Source organism: Opisthocomus hoazin, chromosome 2 (genome assembly GCF_030867145.1).
Source record: "Opisthocomus hoazin isolate bOpiHoa1 chromosome 2, bOpiHoa1.hap1, whole genome shotgun sequence".
Lineage (NCBI taxonomy): Eukaryota > Metazoa > Chordata > Aves > Opisthocomiformes > Opisthocomidae > Opisthocomus > Opisthocomus hoazin.
In genome coordinates this window covers 127,569,005-127,595,675 of record NC_134415.1, presented here as the reverse complement: position 1 = coordinate 127,595,675, position 26,671 = coordinate 127,569,005, and the positions used below count along the sequence as shown (strand labels likewise).

Sequence of the window (26,671 nt, the reverse complement as noted above, 5' to 3'; positions counted from 1 at the left end):
TTAACTTTTTTCTTTTCCTTTCTTTCTTTTTTTTTCCTCTCTCTCTCATTTTCTGTGTTTCTCTTCCTTGTCTCCAGTTTTACTACCTGGTCCTTCGCCAGATGTGTGCCTGTTAGCAGTGTTGTTGTTCAAGAACATCTTGTCCATGCCTTTGAGAGCTTCAGTCAGGTAGTTCTGAAGGGCCGTGAGGGCAGCGCAGATAGCTGGGGCCCCAAAGCCATGAGTGATGAGGCTGAAGTGAGTCAAGCAGCTCTGAATGCCCGGTTCCAAAATAGGGGTGGGCCGGCTGTTTCCAATGGGCGTCCTGTCCTGGGCCAAGAGATCTGTAAATTCTTTACAAAGTTGCCTGCATGGAAAAGAGAAAGGCAAAGAGAGGAAGAGAGAGAGAGAAAAGCAGTGGTTAGGCTCATCCCACACTTTTCTGAGATTACCAAGGTTGAAGAAAGAGGCAGGTTCAGGCCAAAACTGACCCCAAGACCCAGGATAGGACCTTTCGGCCACCTTCCTCGCCCTCTGCAGTGCGTGGAGACTGGCCATGGCAAGCCAGCAACTTCCTGCTCAAGAGGATGTTCTTCAGGAGAGGGGTTCCTACAATTGCAGGATAACACCAGGTCTGGAGACAGAAATCTCTCTGACAGCCACCAGCATGCTTCTAAAACACTGTGGAAACCCATCCCTGCTTGGTGCCTCTAAAAATAATCAGGCTGAAAGGGACAAGAACCATGGATCTCCAAACACTGATCTGCCTGGAGGCCTGACCTTGGCTCAAAGCAGCTCCCGCCAGTGCTGTTCCCGGAGGAAAGCACAACCAAACACTGAGAGCTACTGGTTGACACAGGGACACGGTGCAGGCAAGGGATGAAAAGAAGCCTTCTCTGGGACTGCTCAAGCTGGGCCACATTGTCAAGAAAGATCAGGACTTTGGGACTCCATGCTGGCTTATTCATTGCATGAGGAGCAACCCTAGCACTTCCAATTTTATTTTGGGGGGTGGCATCCCAATTAACACATCAGAGTTGACATCTGACTCTTGTTTGTTTGCCCACACCTTTGAAAAATCAATTTTTATTTTTATAATTAATTCCTCCCCCTCACTTTCTGTTGCATTGCTCTGGTCTAAAAGGCCTTCAAGTCAACTGGGCAACGTAGAAACCCTGAGGACTGGTGGGTTTCCCAAAGGAATAGTTTCTTTGAGACAGATGCCTACCCAGGGACTGGAGGAAAAAAGAGCCAGAAAAGAAAAAGGAAAAAAAAAAAAAAGAAAAAGAATGAACCCTTAAAAATGGCATTCAGCTCTCATCCTCTGAAATTCTCTGAAATTCCCGGTGGGTTAAAGGTTTCAGAGGGTGGGAAAAGATAAAGGTCTACTTCTATGTGTATTATCCATTAAGAAAGTGCAAGAGAGGAAACTTTGAATTTGGAGAACAAACAGTAATGAGTCCAACATTTTACATCTTCAAAGAGCAAAGCAGGGTCTGTGAGCAATTAAAGTTCTGGGACATTAATATCTTCTGACCCTGCGGAAAAGGGCAATCAAATTCCAATCACGTCTAAAAAACATCTGGACAAATTTGAGCAAATGATTTTTCAACCCTCCATATATTTCTTTAAATTACACTGTCATCGGAGGCAAGCCACCTCCCAGAGCATGAAAGAAATGAGAGTTCTTTGGGCTGGAATTATTTTTGTTTTTGCCTTTTTTTGCCAGATAGACAGATATGTGTGGAGACACAGAAGCACCTACCACCGAGGACGTGAGCAAGCTTTGAAGGACCCAGTTAGTGGCCTGGAAGGCACAGCCAAGGGTAAATCGTGCAACACAACACATCCACCGAGAAAGTTCCAAGGGATAGAGATCGGTTGGGGAGACAAAACCGAGGATCATTAGCAGAACATGGTGGGGGGGATTCCCCCCCCCCCCCCCCCCGCTTTTTTTTTTAAGTTTTTCTGTATTAAACTATATGAAAAAGACATTGCATTTTGGTAGCAGACAAACAGGTGTGTGTGAGCAGCAGAAGGGACAGACAGACATGCTGTGGAAGCAAAATATAGATTTTTTGATCCCCTTTCCATAAAGATTTTTGAACTGGGGGTGGCTTGGAGACGATGTACGGTAGCTGGGGGACAGTCACCTACGTGCTCTGTAGGGACAGCGTGTGTTGGCAGAAACCCCACTGCAGAGGGACGCAGCAGCTATAGGATCTACCCTGCCCAGAGGGCGATACGAGCATCCTTCCTCCCTGCGGGGCCGATAGAATCTGGGGTCTGGAAACTCCGTCTGGTTTCAAACCGAGCTCAGAGGAGGGGTTTAAGGAGGGAGAGGATTTCCTCGGGGGAAGGCAGAAGGAGCGCGGGGGGTTAACTTCTCACTCACTTTGTAGCAAGCAGCATGTTTTTCCTGGAGTGGAGGTCGCTGGGGTCCGTGTGCTGTCTGTTCAGGTACTCAGAAACAGCTTTGGCTGGGAACTCCGTTTCGCAGATGTACCCAAAATCCCGAGCTAAATGAACGGCCTCACCTGGAGGGAACGAGCGAGGCATTAACACCTCCGGCCACCCCAGGGCCCCCCCCCCTCCCCGGGCTGGCTCCGACCTGCCGAGGCACCGGGCTGCTGCCCACCGCTCCCTCGGGAGAGACCGGCTCGTTCGGGCCCTGTTTAGAAACCTTATAACACCCTCTGCACCTTAGGAACAGGCTGCAGGTATACCTTTTCCCTCCACAAGCCCTGTTTTGGGGGCAGAAGTAAGCTGATCGGACCGATTTTTCAGCCGATGAGATTTGTCTTTGCTACAACGCGCTCGTGGTGGGAGGTACACACGGAGCTGGTTGTGCAGGACTGTGGGAAAAGCACACACGCATACACACACAGAACATACATACACACACACCCACTTCCAAATTAACTGGGCCAAAAAAAAAAAATGCCAGGGGAAAGTTAAATCCTGAAAGACAGCAGGATCCGGACTTTCCTTACAGCAGAGAAACCATTCCTGTTTTAATACACAAAGTCCAAAGCTTTACAGATGTGGGCATAAAGTTAATATTAGTGTGAATCATTTGTGGGACATTATATATACACAGACAGAGGGCTTGCATCATTATCACAATTCTCTCCACATCTGTAAGGTGATGGAGATAACGGCACTGCCAATGGGAATTATTAATCTGCTTTCTTAACTGCCCGTCATGCAACAGAAGCTCCTCTCTGCCAGATGGAAAGGTAGCAACTCCTTGCAACCTTTTCTGTGAAAAACAATAATTATTCTAACTCTAATTCTAATTGTCGCTTTTCCTGCCTGCCTGGTTTCAGGTTTCTTGCCTCCAGAGGTTCGTGTTATCCAAGTCCTACTGATGTACTTCACGCCACAAGAAGAAGACAGTAGCTGCAGAAAGGAGGAAAAGGGGGGAGGGGGGCGGCAAAAAAAAAAAAAAAACCCAAAACACGCCCAAACCCTCAGACTCTAGGGGGATTCCACCAGATTATAGCTCAGCCCCTCTAGAAAAAAAGCATTAAACCCTTTAAAGCACTGCCTGAGGGACCAGGGGGAAGATTTCCAACACGCAAACCAGATATGCCTGGTAACTGCAAGACCCCTTTATTTTTAAAGATCAGGAGTTGCTTTCCAACCTCATCTTCTGCTTTCCAAGGCTCCTCGCTAATCACCAAACCTCTTAATGAAGGCGAGGGAGCCCGGGGAGTCCCCTCCGCGGTCACCCCACTCCTGGCAGGGTCCCCCCGGGTAATCCCGGCCGGAGCGTTTCTGCCCTGGGCGATGCAATAACAACATCGCTAAAGCCTGGCTGGTGGCGGAAAACAAGATAAATCTCCAGCAGGTGCAGCTTCTTCCAAAGAGAGGGAGCTCTCTGGAGGTGGACTGTTGGTTTGTAGAGAAATCAGGGGAGAGGAGGGTGACATACGCCTTACTACGTACTTGACGTGGATTTTTAGCATCACCACACAACCGCACAGGCTTTTGAACCTCGAGCCAGCTTCGGGGAGGGTCTGATTTTGCTGGGAGCAGGGTGCCCCAGTTTTCACACCCGCAGCAGGAGCGAAGCTGCGCTGACCGCGATGTTAAAGGCATCAGGTCTACCCATAGCGGGACCCTACGCCCGTGAGCCGCGCTGTGCTTTACACACTCGGCGCAACCTACGCGCGGGTACCAGGAGGAGCTCGTTTCGACCAGCCCCCGTCTTTTTGCGAGCCTGCCTGCAGCTCCGCGCGCGGCGAGGTCTTATCTCTCGTATAACTCAATCAAAAGAGTTGAAAAGCTGGTATTTAGCACAAACTTTTACGCGTACTTATACGCAGGAGAGAGAAGTGGATTATTTACACGCCTCTCGATGCGTATGTGTAACGCAGATACACATAATTCATAACTGCACCCATACTATTCCGGTCACGTTTTTTTGGAGAAGGTCCATCTTCTCTTAGCATAAATAGGCACATACCCTAAACATCTTCGTGGCTCTAAATTTTACTTTTCAATACAGTAAAAACGAATCAAAGAGACACGCCGAACACCAAAAATACGATAGCTGACTTGAAATAAGGTGAAGCTTCATTCTCCCCTTCCCTCTCTCCTTCCTCAGGAATAGCTGGTCTCTTGGTTCAGTACTAGTCACCTTAAGGTAAACTGTGCTTTGCCACTCTTAAATTGCTCTGATCTCTTTAAAAAATAAATTCTCTAGGGTTTTTCCTCATTGAGCATCCTGTAGTGGAGAAGAATGGAGGGGCGATGGAGCAGGCGTGGAGTCAGAGAGCACAGGCTGGAAATTAATAGGAGTGAGGAATGGGACTGCCCTGCAGAATCCCAGACACACACACACCCACACACCCTCATTCGTGCCACCAAGAGGGATCAACGACCCTCCGGCCAGTGACTTCATTTTTGGGGACGGGATCCTTCACTGTGCCGGTGTTCACCCTAACCCGCCCTGAATTTCACCTCCGCAAGGTTTTCCCACCTGACCCCGAAGCTGAGGGAGGGTTTGTTTTTTGTTTTTTTTTTTGGTTCGTAAAATATCAGACCCGAGTTCGGAGCAGGCAGGGGTGTGAAGGGAGCTGCGACCCTCGGCTTACCTTCCACCAGGGAGGTGAGTAAAGTGACATTTGCGGCCTTACGCCTGCCGGCTGGTAAATTCAAACCGATTTTTTCTAGCCTTTCTCGCAAAGATCTCCCCCCGTTTTTCGATTTGGCTCTAGAATTGCAAAGAGATTAACATCGTGATTAACCCCGCAGTGTTCCTGGAAGAAAAGTTTTAGGCTGTGCAGTCAGGGGAGCCTGGGAGGGTTTCAACGCGGCGTTAAGGACTTTGGCTGTGTTGATTTCTGCTCGGGTTTGCTGAGATTTGCTTCATTTCTCCCAGCGGTGGAAGCGGGGATGAACCCACTTTTCTCCCTGTTTTCTCCAGGGAAATCAAATAATGCCAGAGAGCAATAATTAATGGATAAGGTTCTGATCTAGAGAGCAAATGGGTTCCTACTGTATGACACTAACTCGTATTAAGATGGAGTGAGGAGATGGGCAGAAAGGATAGAGGAGGAGCATTATATCCTCGGTTATTCCAAGCAAGAACCAGAATGGGAAGAAGAACGGGGGGGAGGAGGGATTCTGAAAGAAAAGGCTCAAAGGGAGAATGTGTGTGTCTGTGGATAAACAGAAAAGGAGAAAGACTTTTATTAAAACTTTTCGTGCATGTGTGTGAGTGTGTTCTTGTGCGGAAAGGCGACGCTGAGAGGAAGAGCTCACCTGAAGGCAGGGTGCGTTAGACAGAGGGAATGGAGTGCCTGGAGGAAGGTCTGAATATCAGTCGGAGGTTGCTGATAAGGACGCTAAAAGGAGGAGTGAGCTATAGGTGGGAAATGCAGAGCTATTGTTCGGACTCCTATGCATATGTAAACCCCCAGGCATGAAAGCTTGCCATCTGCTAAATCAGGGAGAGTTTTGGGACCGATGATCAGAGACCATCCCAAATATCTCTTTGTTATTTACTTTAAATTTGTTTAAGAATTAGCAGTCACACTTAGCGAAAGGCAACCAGAAACGACAGAGAAGCCAGACTGGCTTCCCACTATTTTACATCAAAGTAAATAGGGCTAGATGGCAGAATTGCAGAAGAGCAGCTTTCTGTATTTCATCTGCTCTTAGATTCAAGATAGGAACTGAAGTCAGCAGCAGCCAATGATTACGGCTTGGGCCATCTCCAGAAATCCACTGAAGTTCAATAATGGTGTTTCTTTACCTTGGTAATTGTATTTTCTACAGTGTCTCTCTCAGATGTTCTCCCTGCTCCAATTGTAGCTGTACAGAATGAGCAGGCGGGTTAGCATCTGTAAGTAAAAATTTCTGCTGCTCTCACTGGCAAGGATCACAGCTAAACATTGATTACAGACATTCACGTGGAACAGTATCTATTTCAGGAGACCCTCATTCTCACATGTGTTTTTGGGTGACTGGCTGCACGTAGCACGACTTCCCCCCTCCTCTCCAGACACGGAGCTGGAGCCCCTAACATCGTCACAGAGTTTTTTGCATGGGGGAAAACAACCCCAAAAAACCCATAACCAAAAAGATCCACCCAAAACCCCTATACAACGACTTCATTTTAAAACACCTCAGAGTCAATGTTGCCGAATTGCGGCTACAGGAGTTGGCAAGATAATTCCTTTTCTAAAATTAGCAACTTTTAAGCATGATCTGAAATTTATTCAGGGCCAAATTCTTTGATTTTTTTTCTGTCTCAAAGTTATGGTTTGTTTTCTAGTCTGGCGTACACCTCAAGTAGAAAATGATGTCTCCCCTCTCAGCTTTCCACTGGCTGGAGTGAGCTGGTACCTCCTACCATATCTTGACTTCTTCCCTGTTCTGACTGGAGATAGAACCTTGGCTTACCTTTCCTACAGACAACTCATACTGACAATTCACGGTCCTTACAAAGGCCTTTCTCCTGTTAGTCTTTCCAGCTGATGAACTCAGAGCTTAAATTCTTCTTTCTGGTACCTAAATGCACAATCTCTCGCTTGTTGTGATGGAGTAGCAACCAGGCCTCCAAGCTATCACTTGCTCCTCATTTTCCTTGGTACCAATACTTCCAACTATTATGAGGTCTTTCGCAAAATCCACCGGGTCATTAGTGGGTGATTTGCTCGAATGTTAAACAGCAAAGGCCTCAAGAGCAGCCGTGATTGATTCCTGTAGCAACTTTCTCTAGATGAAGCACTAAGTTCCTGACTTTCAAAGCTATCTGTTGATGGCTTTTCTTTAGTCAGGTACTTATCTGCCTTACAGGTTGCGTATTAATCCCCTACGAATTTCAATAATGTCCTGTGTGACAACTGTTTATTGCGTTAACGTTACAGACTTATAGAGGAAGCCTCATGGATTTATCTAGGAAATACCTAGAAATACATCAGGTCCTGAAATACATCCCGTTCTTCCTGCAACACCTAACTGCAACATGGCCATCATGGCATTTTATTTTGTCCATTTTCTAAGAGGGAAGTGTGAGGAGAGGGAGAAAAGATAGAAAGTGTCTTCACGTTGAAGAGTGAAAACCTCGCCTCAGTTCCTTCATTCTGGAATTACTCTATAGAAATTGCACAAGGCCAAATCTTTCTCTAGTCTCCATATACTCATGTCAATGTCTGAATATAGCATATTTTCACTTTATCCTGAACATTACACACACGTGCTATAACAATAAGATCAATGCATATTTGAAAACATCTTTACCGTTGACCAGATTTCTGGTGCATCATTGGATGCTCACACATGGACATGCTCACACGCTCGCCCCAGCCTCTTACCTTCTAAGTACTCCTCCTAGGAGGGATGCATTCAGACACTCTGGAGGAGAAAGACGTCTTTGAACTTCTCCCACAGTTACTTTATACTTTGAAGTGGAACTAAGCAAAGACAAGCGGCCAGGTACAGAGCAAAACACCTCTCCGGTATTGACTGAAATTCCACCCAGGAAGCCATCTTTATTCATCATCAAAGAAGTAACAGATTTTGGAGGAACCGGAACTGGAGAAAGAAAAGGGGAAGAGGGGAGAAAGAAACCGTTATGCCACGAAGGAGCACAGGATAACCACAGTCTCTTTGACATGCACAGAACAGCAAAATGAAAGGGAATTTTGAATCTCTGGCTACCTCCAGCAACCTAAAGGGTGCTGCTCCCCCAACCTCTAGGAAACTGCTCCATGAATGATGGATGGAGAGAAGGGTGGTGCAGTACAGCCTCTATGCAGGGTTTGATCATTGGGAAATAAAGTACATATTGGCAAGCACCTGGCAACTTTCGGGTTTGAGCCTGTGTCACACCCAGAGCCCCCCGATGCCTTTTGTACAACGGACAGCGCCTTTCTGGAGGGGAAAAAAAAGAGGAACATTTACTTTTTTTTGCTAATGTTTCCATTACTGCTAAGCTGAGCCAGGAATAAATTCACTAGACGCAGGGAGTTACTGTCTTAAACAAGTATCAAGGCTGGAGGATACAGCGACCAGAAGACAGCACTGTTATTGCTTTGTGTTTTTAGTACGTCTGGTTTATGAACTAAAATGAGTATTTTCCTTCAGAACAATGGACGTCAGAAAAAATGAAAAAAAATCTGGTCTAACCATGGCGTTCACCACCTTGATCGTACTGTGCTGTCCGTGAAGTAGTGGGAACTCTCTTGCCTCTAAATAAAGCTGATCTAGTTACTGTAACACATATTTAAAGGAAGTTATGGGCAAAAAAATCAAAACAGAACAATAAAGTGAAACTAAGCAAAATTGAAACGTGTTATTCGGTCTACGATGAAACAAAATATCTCTTTTCTCTGAGAAACTAGTGAGGCTATTTTAAGAGTAACCAAGGCGATCAGAAGGAACAAATTCCTGTAATATCAACCAGACACACTCAGAAATAAACAACAAAAAAAACCTGGTTAAACTAAAAATGAAAGCAATTCCCCTGTGTCATGAATTTTGTTTACAAATGAACTTAAATAGCCCGCTCATAATTGTGTGTAACTGTTATGATTTACCGCAGGTGCTCTAATCAATCAACCAATCACTTTAATTTATAGGAAGCCTCGCTACATTTTCCCAGTTGTTTCATTTCTGCAAGTAATTGATAACAAACCGTACTTAAGGTATGTTTTATGCAGGAGTTAATAAGAGCTGACAGCTGCTACTGCTGCTTCCTCTCGGAATCACAGCAACACGCCTTTCCTTATAGAAAATATACTCTGAAACCGGGGGGTTGCTGGTGGCAGAGCCCGGGCATGTTTCAGAGGAGAAGACTAATTGATTACACACCCTCGCAAAGCAGATACTACTTCACAGTCTCCCATTTCCACTCAATCAATTGCAAAACCAATCCGGCAAATAATAGGGTTCTATTATGCACATATGCCAGCTATTTAGGTGGTTATAATACATGTCAGTTAAGTCATAAAAACCCTGTTTATTTGCAACATATCTGGAGAATCAAGCCATTAGGGTTGAGGGGATATTTAAGTCGTCTGGAGCTGCTAAACAATAAGATCGGGTATCCTAATATATTACCAAGTGCTAACTACTGGGCAATTGCCAATTTTATAACCTCAGTGTATAGAATAGACACAACCGTGTTTCACTGTTTTTATTACGGATCATTTCCTACTGCCAGACCAGACCCCCACAATAAAAGCTCTATAACAGCTAAAAACCAAAAGGCATGTCGATTTTAGATATACATATTGCTTCATATCCCTTGTATATAGTCTCCAGTATAAACAAATTATTTTGAGTGGCTTTACTTCAGGGAATCGGAAAGTGAAATGGATTCTTATTTCTCTATTATTTTTAGTTAGGCACTTTATGCAGCTCATAAAGGCGGTTTCAAATAGTTTGAGAATGGCACAGAAACAGTTATAAAAGAGTCAGAGGCCCGCTCTTGCTTTTTTTCCTATTAATAGGATTATTTTTGCCATTGATTCTATAGGAAAAGACTCATTTGGGGTATCAGAAGTAGTACTGACAGACAAAAATTTAAAAAAAGTCTCTCTTCCCCCCGCTATACATAGGTATGTAACTGATTCCATTCACGATGTTCTGCAACGTCATTCCAGTGAAACATCAAGAAAAATTTAGAGAAAAAAGAAAAAAGAACTAAGACTCTGTCACCAGAAGGATTTTCACGATTGGCATTTCTTTCTCTGGACAAACACACGGGCTCAGTGGTCTGAGTACACCTATACAGTGGCTATATTTAGTGAACAGTTTATCAGGTCACTGTCCAGTGAACTGAGAAATTAAACAAGAGGCAGCAATTCCACCATCTGATCTTAGTCCAAACTCACTAAGGAGAGAGGGACCCGTGCAATGCTTAAATGTGCCTCACCCCACTCGGTTTGGCCTTTTGGAGCACTCATTACATTAGTTAACCTTTGAAATATGGATTTTCACGTGCTCGGTATTTTTTTTTCTCGCAAATTGCTTTTGGGAAGCAGGCTGGCTCCCTTCCCAGCTATGCTGAAAGCTTCTCAGCTTTTGCTCCTACCACCACCTCCCCGAAAAGGACCGTAGGAACATACCCAGCAGTTGGAGCCTAATAACTCTAAACCCATTTTAGAAGCTTACCAGGCGGTGTAAGCATATCTATTGCAATTTCATAGCTTCAGAGAGATGTGTTCTATCTAGACTCTATATCTTCTGTAAATTACCTAATGCTGCCTCAAAAAAAGTGTTTGCCATGGAATGAATTATCTCTATCTATATCGTATCTATATGTTTATCACGGCTATAGCTTTTCAGATACGGCCCAGACATTACCAGAGATATTACGATGTGGATATTTTAGTGGGCGAAGCGATGTACGCGTCCGTGTGTGCAACTGCAGGTGTCAACGCCCTGCGTGTATGTAAATAAACTGTAATATATAGTGTATTTCCAGTCCATGTCAACTTTCCCAGTTGGTTAGGGATTGCCATAACTGCTGAAATAATAGAGAATAACACGCACTTCTACACGCAGTGTCTCCGACCCTTCTGCTTTAACTTTATCCCATTGAGTTCCTGTTATCACCAGCAGAAACTATTCGATTTTCTTTCACTCCCAAAGTCTGTTTGCTGTGTATGTGTGAGCACTCACAAATACATAGTTTTCCCTGTCAAAATCTCTGCCTTCTCTCTTTATTTTGCTTTCTTTACTTCTCCTTCTCTCATTTCTCTTTTTTACCCCCTTTCTCCTTTTTTATCCCCTTCTCACTTTCTTTCTCTTTTTCTCCTCCTGTGGTTACTTTCAGCCTCTTTGTCATTTCTCCCCCTTCCATTTCTCTTCCGCTTATCAATAAACCGGGAGAGCAACAGTAGCCGCTTGATTTGTTAGTAATTATAAGCATACTGTTCCTGCAAACGGGATCTCTAGATGAGTGAGATCGCTTTAAAACGACAGCAGGAAATGGTGGGGAAATGGAGCATGGCGAAACTCAGCGTGAAGCTTTCAGTTCTTTACATGTTTACAATTTTCTGTGCATACATTAAGTCTCAGGGTTTGGGTCTGTTTTTTTTTTGTTTTTTTTTTTTTTTTTTCCCCTCGTGGTGGTGGTGGTGCTCTGTTGGGTTGCTCTCTAAAAATGCGTGAAAATGGACACAAGTGTCCACGGACAAGAGGAAATGGAAATAAAAGGGCACTTCAGAAACACGAAAAATAATTAAAAGGTAGAATTCTGTCTTGATAAGAGCTGAATAATGAGGTTTTAAGCTATGGATATCGTAGCAATAACCCTAGTGAAGAATATGATAGTCGATCAGTCAAACAATCAATTAATCAGAAGAAATATTTCTTATATTTCTTCCTAATAAACGTTACGGACAACCTTATTATTAATGAGCTATCGAACTGCCTTCAAACATTTTTATCTGCCTACTGAGTCTGAAAAGAGTAAAAAGTTCCTTATCCATTAGAACAGGACTTTGATGTTAATGATAATTTAGTCCGACTTTGTAGGCAAACCTAGAAAGCCCGGGGTCAGCGTCTTACCCATTGCCACTAAAGCCACTAAAAGACCCCCATTCTTATTTTAATTTCAATGAATAAACACTTGAAGTGTGTGTTCAAGTCCCTCCTGTCCCTCCCATCTCCTTCTCTTCCTCCTCCCTCTCCTCCACCGCAGTCCCTTTCCCCTGAAAACTGGCAATAAATTTCAAAGGGAAAAGCATTCCCTCGAAATCGCCTTGCATTCAGTTAGAGGGGATCATAAGATCCCAATGGTAATTCGGAAAAAAGCACGAAACTCAGAGGCAGCGAAGCAACATCTGCGATTCCCAGATCTATCACCTGAAAAGCTGAGGCCAGAGTGATTTTCAGTTAATCATTTATCCGGATACTTCAAGACGGGGTGCGGAGGAATCTTATGCTGTACTATTAAGAGTTAAAAAAAAAAAAAAAGTTAAGACACCTCCTTTCGTCTGCTGCTTTAAAACAGTATGAACAGCAGAGCGTGTTTACAAGGAGAAAATGAGTTAAGGTGTTCGGGATAAAATGGCCTTTAGCGCTAAATCAGGTGTGAGTGTTGTAGAAGATCGTCAGAAACAGCTGAAAGTAAATAAATATGTCAGGATAATTTTAAGGTCACTGACTGTGCCCCAGAGTCACAAAAATTTAACTTGGGACTCGGGCCGGGCCAGAGTTTGCAAGACGACACTTTCTTTGGCCATAGACGGTGCCAAGCAAATTTCAGATGAGCAGCTGACAAAGGGACCTGATCTTTTATTCCTGACACACGGAAAACCTTCCCTTCGTTTCAACAGAAGTCGAGGGAAAGGCCTCAAAACACGAAGCCGGTAAACTCTCGAAGCCGAGTTCTATCCGGTATTAATGCTCTTGGTGATTATTATCATCTTGATGATTTATCTGGCTCCCTCCCTCCCACTTCCACCAAATCTTAATGGAACTAGGAGTTAACGATGATTTTTTAATGTCTCGTTGGATTTTTAGACTGTTAATGTACCGCATCCTTCTCATTATTAGTTTATTGATTGTTCATTGACCAGCCCCCTTCAAATCGTATTAACCACCCTCTGCCACTTTAGATTAGGAGAGTTTAAAAAGCACCTTTCATTATTTCACCACCACCACCACAGTAGAGTTCAGGCTTGGTAGCTTAATGCTCGCTCTAATGGGGCAGCTAAGAGATGAGGGGCCACGGTCCCTGCCTATTGCATTAATAGCTCAAAGGGGGCTAATACAGAAAATTAGCCTTAAACGAGCTCTGGAGATCTCCAAATGAAAGAGCCATTTATCACGCTGGCTACCTTCACTCCACTCGTTTGCTCTCTCTACTGGGAACAACTCATTTCCTCTTAACTAAATTACTTCAGAAATGTCAAGTAAGCTCAGATAGCAAACATAACGAGAGACTGTGTATGTGTAATCTGTTGTGCGGGATCGATGCGCGAGATGAATCGATAGCCGGGTGTGAATCCCTATATAATTTCCTTAATATTTTTGGCAATCTTTTTGCATAGATAGAGAATTCCCTGTGCAGGCCTCAAGGACCATGAAGAAACCGACACTTACAGTCCGGATGATGTAATTAAGAATTCAAGTTCACATCATGCTTTTCCTACTACCTTGTAATTAAAGCATTTTAGGCACTACACTAGGTTTTGGTGAAGCAGACCTCCTCCAGCCTTCGTCTAGCAAATATGTATCGCGGGGAGCGCTCCACTGCACAAAAATCAGTCAATACCCCTCTGCCTGTCTATCCATGTCATCCGCCTGCGATAAGGACTTACAGAGTTTAAATAACTTACTCTTACTTCAGAGCACATCCTCACAGCTACAGACCGCAGGGAACGAAGCGAAATTGGTACTCAAGCCTCCCTGTGTTGCTCCTTCTCTCTTCTTTATTAAATATTGTCTGTCACAAACGCGACCGCTATTTATTGCTCATTTCTCTTCCTCAGCGCCCAGGAAACTCGCTGTGCAAAAAGAAACTCGCAGTATTGCTTTATTCTGGAAAGTTTCTTAGAGCTCAGCATTACGTCCAAGGAAGAAAATCCCCCTACAGTGACTCTAAAACAGCTGCAGATGAATCTCAGGATCGTTTTTAGCAACCTAGTTTCCAAAGTGCACACGTATCCTGTTCACCACGGATAAACCCGGAGTATCCCTTCTCGTGGCTGCAAATAGGCAGATGTAATCCCATCTATGAGGGACTGGGTCTCTCTACGCGGCAGCTGCTCGAGCTGGGGCCGTTGCAATGCCCATACACAATAAGCACACCTAAACCTACACCTAATACATAGAATTATGGACATTCACATTTCAGTGCTTACTCGCTATCTAACTGCACCACTCCGCACACACATTAAATGTCTCTGCTGTGCTCGTCATCTGAAGGAAGGAGAGACACAGAGAGAGGCGGAGAGGAGGTAAAAAAAGAGTATATCTAAGTGAGTGACCAACAGAAGAGCGTTCTGAGGAAAAAAACATATTGTGATAGGAAAATGCACGGAGCAACGTTAGAAAGGAGTCTCTCGACCACTAATCAAGCACCAACTAATCAAATACACCCAAGATGAAACATCGTGTATGAGGTGTCAAGAGGGGGTGGGGAGGGGAGGAGAGGGGAGGACAGTGAGAAAAAACGCGGAAGAATACAACAAAAAGCCACCAAGTTACAGACCCTGAGCACAAAACCTACTAAACATTCAAACTGAACCAAAATAGGAGAAATAACTATTTTTTTTAAGGTAGGTATTTTTCTGTTTCTCGAAAACACCTTCGACTTTTCAACCGGTGGTCATAAACGAAGCTGCAAAATGGGCTTTCGATTTTCATCTGTCCACCCTGAAATACCAAGAAGATGGTCTTATGTGTGTGAGAGAGGGAGACTGTAGGTGAGGATTTAAATTAAAAAAAAAAAATAAAGCAAGAAAACAAACACAAAACGCGGAAGGACCTCATGCTGCCTTGAAGATATTTTAAATAAACACCCTCCCTGTTATTTTGCTTTACCTTCTAGAAGATCATACCTATTAAAGTATTTGTGCGCTTTTGACAAGTAATAAGGTCCTGGAGATAAGAGCTGTTGATAGTAAGCATAAGGGACAGCATTTCTAAGACTCATCTCTGGTACTTAAAATTGAATCTAGAAATAGAAACTCCTTAGATAATTAAAGATAGCTTTCCCTACATTTGCAGTGTGTGATCTGTTTAATGTCTATCAGCATAACACAACACTAATCGCCAAGCATCTTCCAGTGACTGTCAGAGAAATGTAAAAAAATTAAGCAGCTGCAATACGCCCAAAATGAGTTATTGTAATTACATTTAATTAGTTTAATTAGTTAATTATTTTGCTTACAGCTGTACAAGAGACTGCAAACATTTGTTAATATCACATTCCCTTTAACAGTATGGGGTGATTCTGCAGTTACACTAAATCATGAGCGCATATGTAGAAAGATTTTAAAAATGGGCATGGGGAAGGGGGGGATTCTTGAAGGAAGGGGGGAAAGAAATCGGGGCTGTCTTTCCCTAGGCGTTTGTTTCTCTCCCCTTCACGTTGGATTCGCCAGGGAAATGCATTCAAGCCCCAAAGGGAATCAACCCCCTTCCCCATTAAAAGCTAAGGGGTCCCCATCAAGGACTTTCGGGGGGAGGGGGTGAGGAAGAGGAGGGGGCCCTTGGAAACTGCGCTTGAGCATGGGGTGCTCCGTTAGAGACCGTTTGTGTAATTAAACCTTTGGCAAGACGGGGGAGGAGGGGTTATCAACTTTTCCTTTCACATACCTCTCCTTCTCCCTTCACTCTATCTCCGAATCCAATCAACTATTCATCTTGCTGCCATGTATGCCTGCTCCCCGCATAAATTAATTGCCCCAAAGTAAAAATATATCATGAAGATATTGCTACACAGTAAAAGTTTGTCTAGCTTGTTGGAATAATCCATACCTTTTTTAATGACAGACTGGTCCAATAAGTTCATACCGCTGTTATTGGCATCTTCAACTGACTGTGGATATAAAAACATCACTATTCAAATTGACTGGATATTAAAGAATCGCGTACATAAATCATGTCATTGCAAACTGGAGTTTCTGTTATTTCCATTTATATTAATTCACTAGGGGAAGAGGGATTTTTTTTTTTACTATTATTATTGTTATTATTATTCCCCCAAATCGACAAGGAAATTAAATTCTACAAATTATATAGTCTTCTAATAAAAAAAGAGGTGTGAAGCATATGGGGTGCAATGCTTGTTTTGTTATCTTATAAAACGTAGTTATCACATAGACTTCTTTGCATTCGAGAAAGCTTTATATTTCTCCCTTTGAAAATCTGGCAATTTGGCAACATCTGCAAGATCTATTGCACGACATAAATGAACACGATTAAGGACAACTTAAATTCTCCCTCCCTTTTCCTCCCTCCCCCCTCCCCCCCCCTTTTTTTTTTTGTTTCTGTTTTGTTTGTTTAACCCTGTTACATCTTAATAATTCAAGGGCCATTTACTTTTTATATAGAATAGTTTACATTATGGACTTTTAATTAAAGCCTGAGCAATCCCGAGTGCAGCGCAGCGCCCACATCGCGCAGGGCAGAAGCAGAGATTTACAGCTCCCGAGGTTGCTTCCATGCCCTGAATTCATGGGGACGGGGAGGGAGGGAGCGGGAACACACATTATCAGAAGTATGAACTATTAAATGGATTGCCTAGGAGAAGCCTCCCCATGATCTCCTTTTCAAAGCCTTTCCCCCCCCCTTTTTTTTCCATTTTTTTCTTTCCTCCCAGCCCGCTGAGGAGCACACCTGTTCTTATGGAATTAACTTCTTTAGCAGGGAAGAGAACAAAGGCGGGCACAGAGGGCAAGAGCAAATACTGGGTTTCATTTCGCAACACGAAAGCGGGATATACAAAAACAGATCAAGCAAACAAACAAACAAACAAAAATTACCGCGGAAACTGCGGTCGGCACAGCAAAATCCAAAAACAAGAGGTATCATAAGAGCAATTTATTGCAGAATTACGACAGGTTCCGTTTCAGGGTAAATTCTGGGTTTTAGAGAAAGGGAGGACCCGTGGGTTTCTTGGGTTTATTATTTTATTTTTCTTATTATTATTTAGGGTTTGGGTTTTTCCGGCTTACTGCATATTTGGGGACTTGTCACATTTTTCCCTGAAAAGGAAATACATCTTTGCAGCAAAGTAATTATTTTCTTCCCTACTATTTTAATTTTATCTTTGCTACACCGAAAGGCTCAGCTGATCCGGATCCAGCTCTTCTCTCCTGCTCTCGCTCTGCTCAGCAGAGACGTTCAAGCGGGAATATGATTTAGGAGAAAATTACATCTCCCCAAAATGTGACAGAACAATATTTTCTTGAAGTCTTGCCTTTCGTTTTCCTTCAACCCACACTCAAACGAGCGCGCACGGCTGCTCCTTACGCTGGGTGTTTGTGCATGGCTGTGTCTCTCTCTCTTAATCAATAGGCTACATACCTAAAGGGCACAAAATAAAATTACAAAGTGTTCCCTCCTTTCCCTGAGCAGCTCCCGAAGAAGGATGATGAGCAAATCCTGCAGCCTGCTGGAATGCAGCGTGGTGCACCTCCGTGGCACAGAACTGGAGATAAATATGAAACGCCATCTTTCCTTTTCTTGGTTTTCTTTTTTTTTTTTTCTTTTTTTTTATCCCCCTCCTTATCTCACCTTACCTCTGGAGTCGAGGGCTGTGCGCGCGCTTTATGTGTGTGCGCGCACTCCGCTCGCTCCATCAGCAACGTGGGTTAGTTGTTGTAGTTAATGAGAAGACTCCTGTCTGATTTTCTATCTAATTACGCCCTCCTGCTGGGTTTTTGTACAGGATATTCGCTCAGCATGCTGGCAGTTAATAGTCACAGAGAGGATCGTAAAGATTTAATTAGGACTGCATGCGGAAACGTGGAAAAACAACTCAGACTTTTAATTACTAGACTTCTTTAGTTAAAAGTGATACCAGGGGTTACTTTATAAGAGACTTGGGTGTTTTGGTGCAACTTAACTTTCCGTGTCTCTAGCTAGCACATAGGAGCGGCGACGGCGGGGTGAGGGAGTGACTGAGGAGGAGGAGTGGAGGTGTGTGAGCAGGGTGGGGAAAGGTGAGGAGTTTCCAGCTACACTTTGAAAATCTGGAGGGGAAGATTCTCCTCCCTCCCCTCCTCCAATAATCTGATAGCTTCCTGTACACCGTGTTTATCCACGTTATTCCACAGCTAGGGATACAGCTGAGAAAAAAACCCTGAAGACTCTTCTTTTTGTTTTCCTTTAAAGAGTCTAAAGAACCAAGATTTCTCCCGGTATATTTTATTTATCCTGTCTTTTACTAGTAAAACCCTATCCTTGCCTAGCCGGGGGAGGGGAAGAAAAAAAACACAACGCAAAAAACCTGGGGTTGCAATGGTATTTTTCAGAGCCCCTATTAGATGATGCCAATTTTTTTTCAATAAGTAGATCTTGGCTTCTCTGTTCCCTGTCTGAGGGCTGTAAATGGCAGATTGAAGTTTCCTCTCGAAAAGGGCAGCAATAGCAATACAATACGTCCTGCTCACAATAACTGAACGCTCTCGTGTTACAATTGCTAAATTCTACCCCTGGACAACGGCTCACACACGGCCTGGATTTGGTGTTTATGAAATAACCACTGTTTCTTTCTGTCACGCACTCTTTCGCTGTCTCGTCCTCCCTTGTCAGCTCAACCCATTCTCATGACGCGTGTTTGATCAGATGCGCAAAAGCTAAAGCAAATAGACACATTTTTATCCAACTATATACTTAGATCGCGGTTCAGCTTTTTTGACTACCAAAAAAAGAAAAAAAAAGAACCCTTTGGGAGCCTTTCTGGAGATTCTCTCTAGTGTTGCAGGACAATAAGTATATGTCGCCTAAACAGGAATCCTTGTAGCTAGAGAGGATTCCTTGAATCTAGAACAAATCCGTACTAAAAGTCAGGGTGGAAAACTGCCCAACTTCATCTGTCGCTACTGGGGGGACGAGAATAGAAAACGTTGAAAGGCAGGAGCGAGTACTGGACTGCTTTCCCTCCTGCCTGTGTTAACTTGCAGTTGGACACCTCTTCCTCCACGTGTTTCTGCTGGGGACACCCTCTTCTCCCTCTTCCCCTCCTCCCCCAGCCTGAGATCAAACTTTTAGAAATAAAGGGCCTGTTTCGTTTCCCGCCTCCTCAGCACCCCAGAACAAGAACCCCAGGCTGTCCCACAGCCTCGTCTGCCCCAGCCCAGCCCATCTCGTTCCATCCCCGGCCCTCCCGGGCGAGCGAGTGGCCGCGGGGCGCAGCGCTCAGAGCCGTGGGGGGAGGCACCTTCCGCCAGTGCTGTGCCCTTCCCGCAGAATGGATGTTTTATTGGAAAAAGGAGGGAGAAATGTTTTATTTGAGCTGAGCAAATCTTTCCTTCTCTTTCCTTCTCTTTCCTTCTCCTTCCTTCTCCTTCCTTCCTTCCTTCCTTCCTTCCTGTCTTTTTCTTTCTCTCTCTCTTTTTCTCTCTCTCTTTACCTCTTTCTCTTTACCTCTTTCTCTCTCTTTCTCTCTCTTTACCTCTTTCTCTCTCTTTCTCTCTCTCTCTTTCTGTCTTTCTCTCTTTCTGTCTCTCTTTCTCTCTCTTTCTGTCTCTTTCTCTCTCTCTGTCTCTTTCTCTTTCTCTTTCTCTTTCTCTCTCTTTCTCTCTTTCTTTCTCTTTCTCTCTCTTTCTCTCTTTCTTTCTCTCTCTCTCTCTTTTTCCCTTTGTCTCTTTCTCTCTCTCTTTCTCCCTTTCTCCTTTTCTCTCACAAGAGCAAAACAATTACCGGCTTTCCTTTGGGGAAAGTGTGAATACCAAAGCACAAGCAATAGTTAACGCCTATGGGTTGCGGAGAGAAGGAGAGGGATCGCCTTCCTGCATGCACAGAGGTAAAACTCGCCTTGACCTGCCAGCCGGTTTGGCTGAGCCAGGAGTGCGAGACGAGACCTGCGCATAGCGCCCGTGGGGGCCGGGGGCTGCCCCCGGGTCTCAAAACCAGCTTGGAAACCCGCAGAAACCAGCGACCCGACGGCCACTGAGCTCAGAGGCAGGAGCAATTCCATCCTGAAAAACCTTTCTATTCCTAGACCAACTCGCCCCAGCAAAGCTCGGAGATTTCCCCCTGAAGCCTGAAGACAAGCCTCAAGCCAGCTCCCCCCCACCGCTTCTCTGCCGCTCTAATGTTCAGCAGGATCCTTTTTCACGGCTATTTCTTTTCTTCTCAGCCTCCTCTTTTCTTCTTCCTTTTTCCCTTTGTAACTATAAGTCCGTATTTCATCCAATCATCCGTATCTGTATCTATTCAAAGTTTAAATATATATATATTCAGTGTATATATGATATATAAACTGAAAAAAAGAAATAGAGGGGAACCCCCACATCCGGACTAATAAAACCTAATGCAGGACCTGGCCCCCGGAGGCTCCAGCCTCCGGCTTGGGGGTCCCCACCGGCTGGCCATGCCCTCCTCCAGGAAGGTGCAGAGCACCCCAGCGCCGAAGCTGTTAAGGGACTTTCTGGTTTTAGGAAATAACACGTGATGATGAGTTTCGCGTGGGATGGGAGAAGGCTGGGAAATACTGTGCTTTGAGCCCGGTGAAACTCCTTTGTTATCCAAACGCAGGAATAAAACTATTTTAAAACAGTGTTACCCTACCGACTACACTCAAAAAAAAAAAAAAAAAAAAAAAAAAAAAAGAGGGGTGGGGGCTTGTTCCTCGTCACCAGTTATTGCTTTCGGTTTGGGTTTTGCTTCTGTTTTCCCTCCCTCCCTGATGAAAAACGTAGTGATTTGACAGTTTCATCAAAATCCCTGAGCTGCAGGAAATTGGTTGGAGGGTCGCGGGGGGGGGAGAGCTGAGATTGCATGGGAAATAACTGGAATTTGAAAAGCCAGGCTTAAACTCTGCCAGCTTTTGAAACACGTGGAATATTTCGAGCAACGTGCCTGCCTTCCCCCGGCACTCTGCCGGCTTGCTATGTAGGGGAGGGTTTGCACAGCACAGCCTGTGCGTGACAGCGAGGAAAGAAGTTCTCTTTAAAAAAAATATATAAAAGAGAAAGAAAAGGCCAGGGAGGGGGAGCATGACAGTTATAATCCCAGTGCGGAAAAAGGATATTGCTGTAAAACCCTCAGCCACCGTTTCTAGCCGAGGGATGAGGGCTCCAGCCTGGAAGGCGTCTGCATAGCCCAGGAGAAAGAACCGCGGTGCCTTACCTGGACCTCCTCCATCCCTGGGTGTCCGATGCCGTGCAGGGAAAGGCTGTCCCCCATGCCGGAGTCAAGGCCATGGTGAGCTGAGTGCAGGAGGACGTCTGGCCTCCTTACTGAGTGGTAGTCCCGCCTGGGGTCCAGTCCCGAGAGCTGGGGCAGGGCGGCCCGAGGCTGTGGCAGCAGTGACCCGGTTTCTGATCCCACCTCTTGCCTCTGCCTCTGTCCCCAGGGGTGCTGCTGGGGTTGATGCAGGGGGTTTAGGGAGTAGGGGTCATTGACATGGGAGTAAGGGTCCTGGCTTTGGTGGTAAGGAAGAGGCTGGTAGGGGGGTGGGAAATAAGGCGGTTGGAAATCCGAGGATGGGGTGTGGGAGAGCGGAGGAGCGCTGGAGTAGGGTCCCTGGGAGACGGATCCCAGCTGGGACAGCCTGGAACTGTGGCTGGGCACTCCATCATGCCGGTCCTACAAGGGGAATGAAATAAAAACGACAAAAAAAGAGGACCTTTTAGGGAGGGAAAACAAAACAAAAAAAAAAAAGTAAAAGGAGCACAAACCCACCCCAAAATAAAATAAAACAAAAATGTAAACAATTGTAAACTAGGCTTGGGATGTGCCCCCTTCCCCGCCGTGGGTTAGAAATGTTCCAGCGTTTCACACTTAAATCGTGTCTATTCCCAAGAACTATCAAGCAGGGGAAGGGTGTGGGGGGTGAGGGAAGAAATGCTAAATATCATAATTAAAACCGTAGGACTGGCGCTTTATATGCGTGTATGATCTGTGACTTCAGTCCGGTAATGCGATTCCCCCTCCAGCAGCCCCCCCAAATAAAATAAGAAAGGAAAAAAACCACCCTCCTGAAACCACCCATCCTTGCAAACAACCCACCCCCCGTCCTGCCTAAAGTTTTCAAACATCGGTTTATTCCCACTGCTGAAGTTCTGAAACTCAAAATCACCAACCCATCTTCACGTGGAAAAGACCAAAAAGAAAGTTGCTCTTCTCGGAGGGCTCCCCAGTGAAGAAAGTGTCCAAGAAAGGACTTGAAAAAAACCCAAAACATCAACAAAAAACCGAAAACACGGGGGGGGGGGGGGGGGGGGGGCTTGGCTTCGTATAGAGATCACCCCTTCAAAAAAAAAAAAAAAGAAAAAAATTTAAATAAAGTAAAAATGAAACATCGGTATTGAACAAATCCAGTCGCTATGATTTCTGGAGCAACTTCCAATGTCTTTTGTCTCCTTTTCCAATATTATATTCAGGAGAAAGAGGTGGGGATTAATTGTAATGAAAAGTCTTTGGGGTGTGTGGGGGGACGTGGGGGGGGGGTGCATGTGGAGGCTTCAGGGAAAAAGGTGGGAGAGGAGTTTTGTCCAACTCCACCGCACTGAAGCTGCGAGGCTAAAGTAAACTAGAAAAACATCTATTCCACAACGTGGAGCTCAAACCCCCACAAGCAATGGCACACATGGTTACCAAAAAAAAAAAAAAAAAAGGGAAAAAAGTTTATTTTTGCCCCTGCTCTCCCCCCCCAAACTCCCCTAGCTCAAATTGAGAACACACAATGCAAAAAGGGAGAAGCAGCTGCAAGCCTCCTCCAATTATTGTGCTAAATTACCAAGCCAAAGGCGTTTAAAAAGAGAGAGAGAGGGGAGAGAGAGAGACAACAGATCGAGAGAGAGAGAGAGAACATGCAATTCTAGTACAACATGGATCCAAACTCACCATGGCGGAATAGGTGTGGACTAACATCTGGAAATAAAAAAAGTCTTGTAATAGCTAAAAATAAAATAATGGTGATAATACTAATAATTGGAGGGAGAAATATCAAGGAGATCTGCAAAGGGACGTGTTGGACACAGGAGAACAGCTTGAGATATTTCGAAGTCTATCCATCAAAAAAAAAAAAAAGAAAAAAAAAAAAGAAAAAAAATACCCAACAAGACCAATGCCCCCAAAATCGAGCCTGGAAACCTCTATCTACATATATGATTTACCCCTCCCTCTCTGGTTTCCCCCCCCCCCTTTTTTTTTTTTTCCTCCTTTGAGCTCCCAGATACAATCCTCTTCAACCCAAGGCTAGGCTCAGACTGCTCCGCTACCCCTTCCTCCCTTTCCTTCCCTACGCCGCCTCATAATAATTGATATTCATGACTATTAATATTACACGACTACTTTAAAGGGAGAATGCAGGACCAAATGGAGCGTGAAGCTGGCAGCCAGCTCGAGAGCTCCCCTACTATTGTAAATGACGTTCATTCAGTGGAGAATTACTAGATGTAATCAGACGAGGGGGGCTGGCAGAGGCAGAGTTTGGGGAGAGGGAGAGGGGGAAAAAGTTTAGCAAGGAAGAGGCAGAACTTCAATTAACTCGAGAGGAGGAAGACGCGGAAAGGAGACACTGCGGAGCTGGAGCAAGGGAGTGAGATGGAGCAGCGCTAGAGGCAAGAAGAAGAGAAAAAAACATATTTCCTTTTTTTTTTTTTACAGTTAATTATACATTCTTAATTCGAGGAATTGATTGCCTTTGGTGCTTTTGTTCTTGGAGTTTTTGTTCTTAAACAAATAATGAGGAAAAAGAGGCTTTTCTAATCCCTTTTTTTTTTTTTTTAAGAAATGGAAGAAGAAATGCGCAGTCACTATAACGTATGTGTATTTGCAGCGGAGATTAAGCCCTTCTGGTGCACGTTACAGATCGTATTTATTCACAATAGGCAAATAAATACTTGAATCTGCTATAAGTTGGGCTCCACTTTTTTGCTGAATGCTGTTCCTCCCGCCTGATACGAAAAAAAATAAATACGTGTGTACATATATCTGCCGGTTTTCACCCAAATGTAAAATGTATGCAGTGAATTTTAAAGGACAGTAAATTTATGGTTTCGAGGCAAAGCCAGGGGCAATAGAAAACCTTTTTGATGTTGCAGGAACCCGTTCAACTGGACTGTCTGCCATTTCTGTTAAAGTTCAACTTGCGTTCCTGCCTAAACAGACTCACACTTCCCAGAGCAGCTCCCCCCCCCCCCCCCCCCGCACACACACACACACACACACTTTTGTTTTAAGAACAGATTCAGCTGAAGTGGCTGAGACGCCGCTACACCGTGTTGTTAATTATATATCGGGAAGAAGAGAGGGAAACTCGCTTTTTTTTTTTTTTTTTTAATGAATCTAGCGGGCTTCAGCTCTTAAAAAGAATCAACAACAATTTTTTTTTTTTTTTTTTTTTGAAAGGCTACACGTTGCAAAACGATCCGGAGCTCACCCCCGAGTTAGGGTAACCCTGCCCACAGCCAGATCCCACCCGACGTTCCCCAACTGCGCTTCTCTCCCACGGGCATCGAGAAACACGGGTGTCCGTAAAATGCACAGCGGCTTAAAAAAACCCTTTAAAAGGAGGGTAGGGAAAAAAAGCAAACCCCAGACCGAAATGCCCGACATTCCCCGACCTCTCTGTCCAGGGAGGGGAGATGTTCTGTCGCCCGCTGCTGCGGGCAGGGACAATGGCCGGGCTGTGCCTGGGGACGGGAAGGAAAAAGCAGCGTGGGCTCAGCGGGCTGGGGATCGCCGGCGGGACACACGGACACAGGGACACACGGACAGCCGCATGCCGAGCTGTGCTCGCCCTGCGTGATGCCGGTCGGTAATTCGCCTGACAGCAGCTCCTGGGAGAGCAGACCTTTCTCCCGTGGGATGGCGGACACCCTCCCCGCTTCCCTCCACCCCGTCCCTTCCCCGGCCGGAGCTGTGCCCTCCCTCTGCCCCTTTCTCCGCTTTCCTCGGGAGTTTTTCCCCCCCGCCGCAAGTGCGAAGGCGCTGCCGGAGGGGAGGGCTGCGGGCGGCGCGACGGGGCTGGCTCCGGCGCTGCCCCGACGGCGCTGCCCCGGGGAGCGCTCCCGGCCCCCGCCCGCTCCCCGGGACCTGCCCGGCTCCCACCCGGCCCCTGCCCGGCCCCCGACCGTTCCCCGGGCTCGGCCCGGCCGCCTGCCCACGGCTCAGAACCCGCGCTGGAGCTGGGGGATTGCACCCTTGCGAAAGTACTGACACACCCCCCCCCCCCCCAAACCCCGGTCTCCTCCGCGGTCGCCGTGCAAAATGCCTTCCCCAAATTAAAAAATGAATTGAAAAAATTATTAAGAAATTTGTAACATTGCAGAGCGCCTTTGCTTAAACATCTTCTCTTCCCGTTTCGGAGCAAATCCAGCGCGCTGGGTAACTTACAAGCAATGAATTCGCGGAGCCCGTTTGGGAAGGATCCGGGATCAGGAAACCATGCAAAATTAAGAAAGGTTTCACGGCGTTTAGGCTGTGATCCCCCCCCTCCCTCCTTCCCCCCTCGGTCCGCTTTTTGATCTCAAAAATAACCAGGAGGTCCGAATAAAGCGCAGAACTTTTCGTGTTCCGCGCGCTACGCGGAGCTGCCTTTGAATGTGTCTCCTCGGGTGCGTGTACTCACGCACATGCAAGACTGTATGTGCCGCTTAGTTAATGCGAGTATATGTATACGTACACATCTTATTTGTCGGTATACAGGTACAAAAAGCAATAAAAAAAGAATCCGATCGTGAGAACAAGAAAAGAAAAAAAAATCCAAATTCAGGTTGAGCTTGGCTTGGAATTGCAAAATAAAAAATAAAAGAAAGAAATGTCTCCAGTCCCTGAATACCAGATTGTGTTTCTCTTCTATTTTCAGCTTTTTTTTCCTCTCGACATTTGTCCATATTTAATCGAATTATATTTAATTCAGGGTCTAAACAATCAAACTCTTGCCTTTAAGTTGCCTCGTTCCAACCCCCAGATCCTTTCTTTGATGTTTTAAATCGCATCAAACAGCTTTTCCATGAAAAAAAAAAAAGTTTAGGACTTGGCATGCTGAATACAAATATGCAAATAAATAAGCATTTAAGCATTTACTTTTGGTTTCCCGTCTCTGTACTTGTGTGTGTTGGTGTATGCGTCTCTGTATCTGCCTATTTGTATAAGTAGAGCTATATATGTATTATATAGTCATGCCTGTATCTATATACTAGATGTATATTTAAATATATATATACTCTCTTACCCATATGCATATTATATACTCACCTCATAGATATCTTCATACTTGACATTTTCAACCAGTTTCCAGAGCATGATGGCAGGCTGTTCTCTAGGAGGTGAGTGCATTCATGTGAAGAGCAGATGTCTGGATTCTCAGTACTTCTCTGTCTGTAATGATCCATCTATAATTGGAAATGGGGGACAGACACCAAATCCGACGTTCCTCTTCCATTGCAACTTATATCTGTTGTCTGAAACAATAGGCTGCAGAAGTCTACCTCAATCGGATAGTAAAAAACATTATCTGTTACACACTTACATATATCTACAGACATATATGTGACTATATATACACACATATATAGACTTAGACTTATATGCA

At 44.9% G+C, this 26,671-nt stretch overlaps 1 protein-coding gene across 3 annotated transcripts; it reads right to left on the bottom strand.

Annotated features, from left to right (window-relative positions):
* Positions 1-45: 45 nt before the first annotated feature.
* On the bottom strand, positions 46-26,415 carry LOC104338348 (transcription factor AP-2-beta). 3 transcript variants are annotated; one of them, XM_009944382.2, is made up of 8 exons: positions 26,335-26,382; positions 21,256-21,714; positions 15,934-15,994; positions 13,832-13,846; positions 7,809-8,028; positions 5,082-5,200; positions 2,375-2,516; positions 46-346 (listed from the first exon to the last, which is right to left on the bottom strand). In XM_009944382.2, the coding sequence occupies exons 1-8, from the start codon at positions 26,380-26,382 to the stop codon at positions 46-48; spliced, it is 1,365 nt and encodes a 454-aa protein (XP_009942684.1). The 3 variants fall into 3 exon arrangements, with proteins under 3 accessions (XP_009942684.1, XP_009942685.1, XP_009942683.1); XM_009944383.2 differs by lacking the exon at positions 26,335-26,382 and adding an exon at positions 22,975-23,001; XM_009944381.2 differs by lacking the exon at positions 13,832-13,846 and having other exon boundaries at positions 26,335-26,415.
* Positions 26,416-26,671: the final 256 nt, after the last annotated feature.

What these genes read in the sequence shown, in the direction of transcription:
- LOC104338348 (XM_009944381.2), bottom strand. Translation starts at nt 26,415, where the DNA reads ATGCACTCACCTCCTAGAGAACAGCCTGCCATCATGCTCTGGAAACTG. An exon ending in CAGGGATGGAGGAGGTCCAG is followed by an intron (nt 15,995 to 21,255) that starts GTAAGGCACCGC and finishes TTATATCCACAG; the next exon opens with TCAGTTGAAGATGCCAATAA. An exon ending in CTAGGAGGAGTACTTAGAAG is followed by an intron (nt 5,201 to 7,808) that starts GTAAGAGGCTGG and finishes TTGCAATTCTAG; the next exon opens with AGCCAAATCGAAAAACGGGG.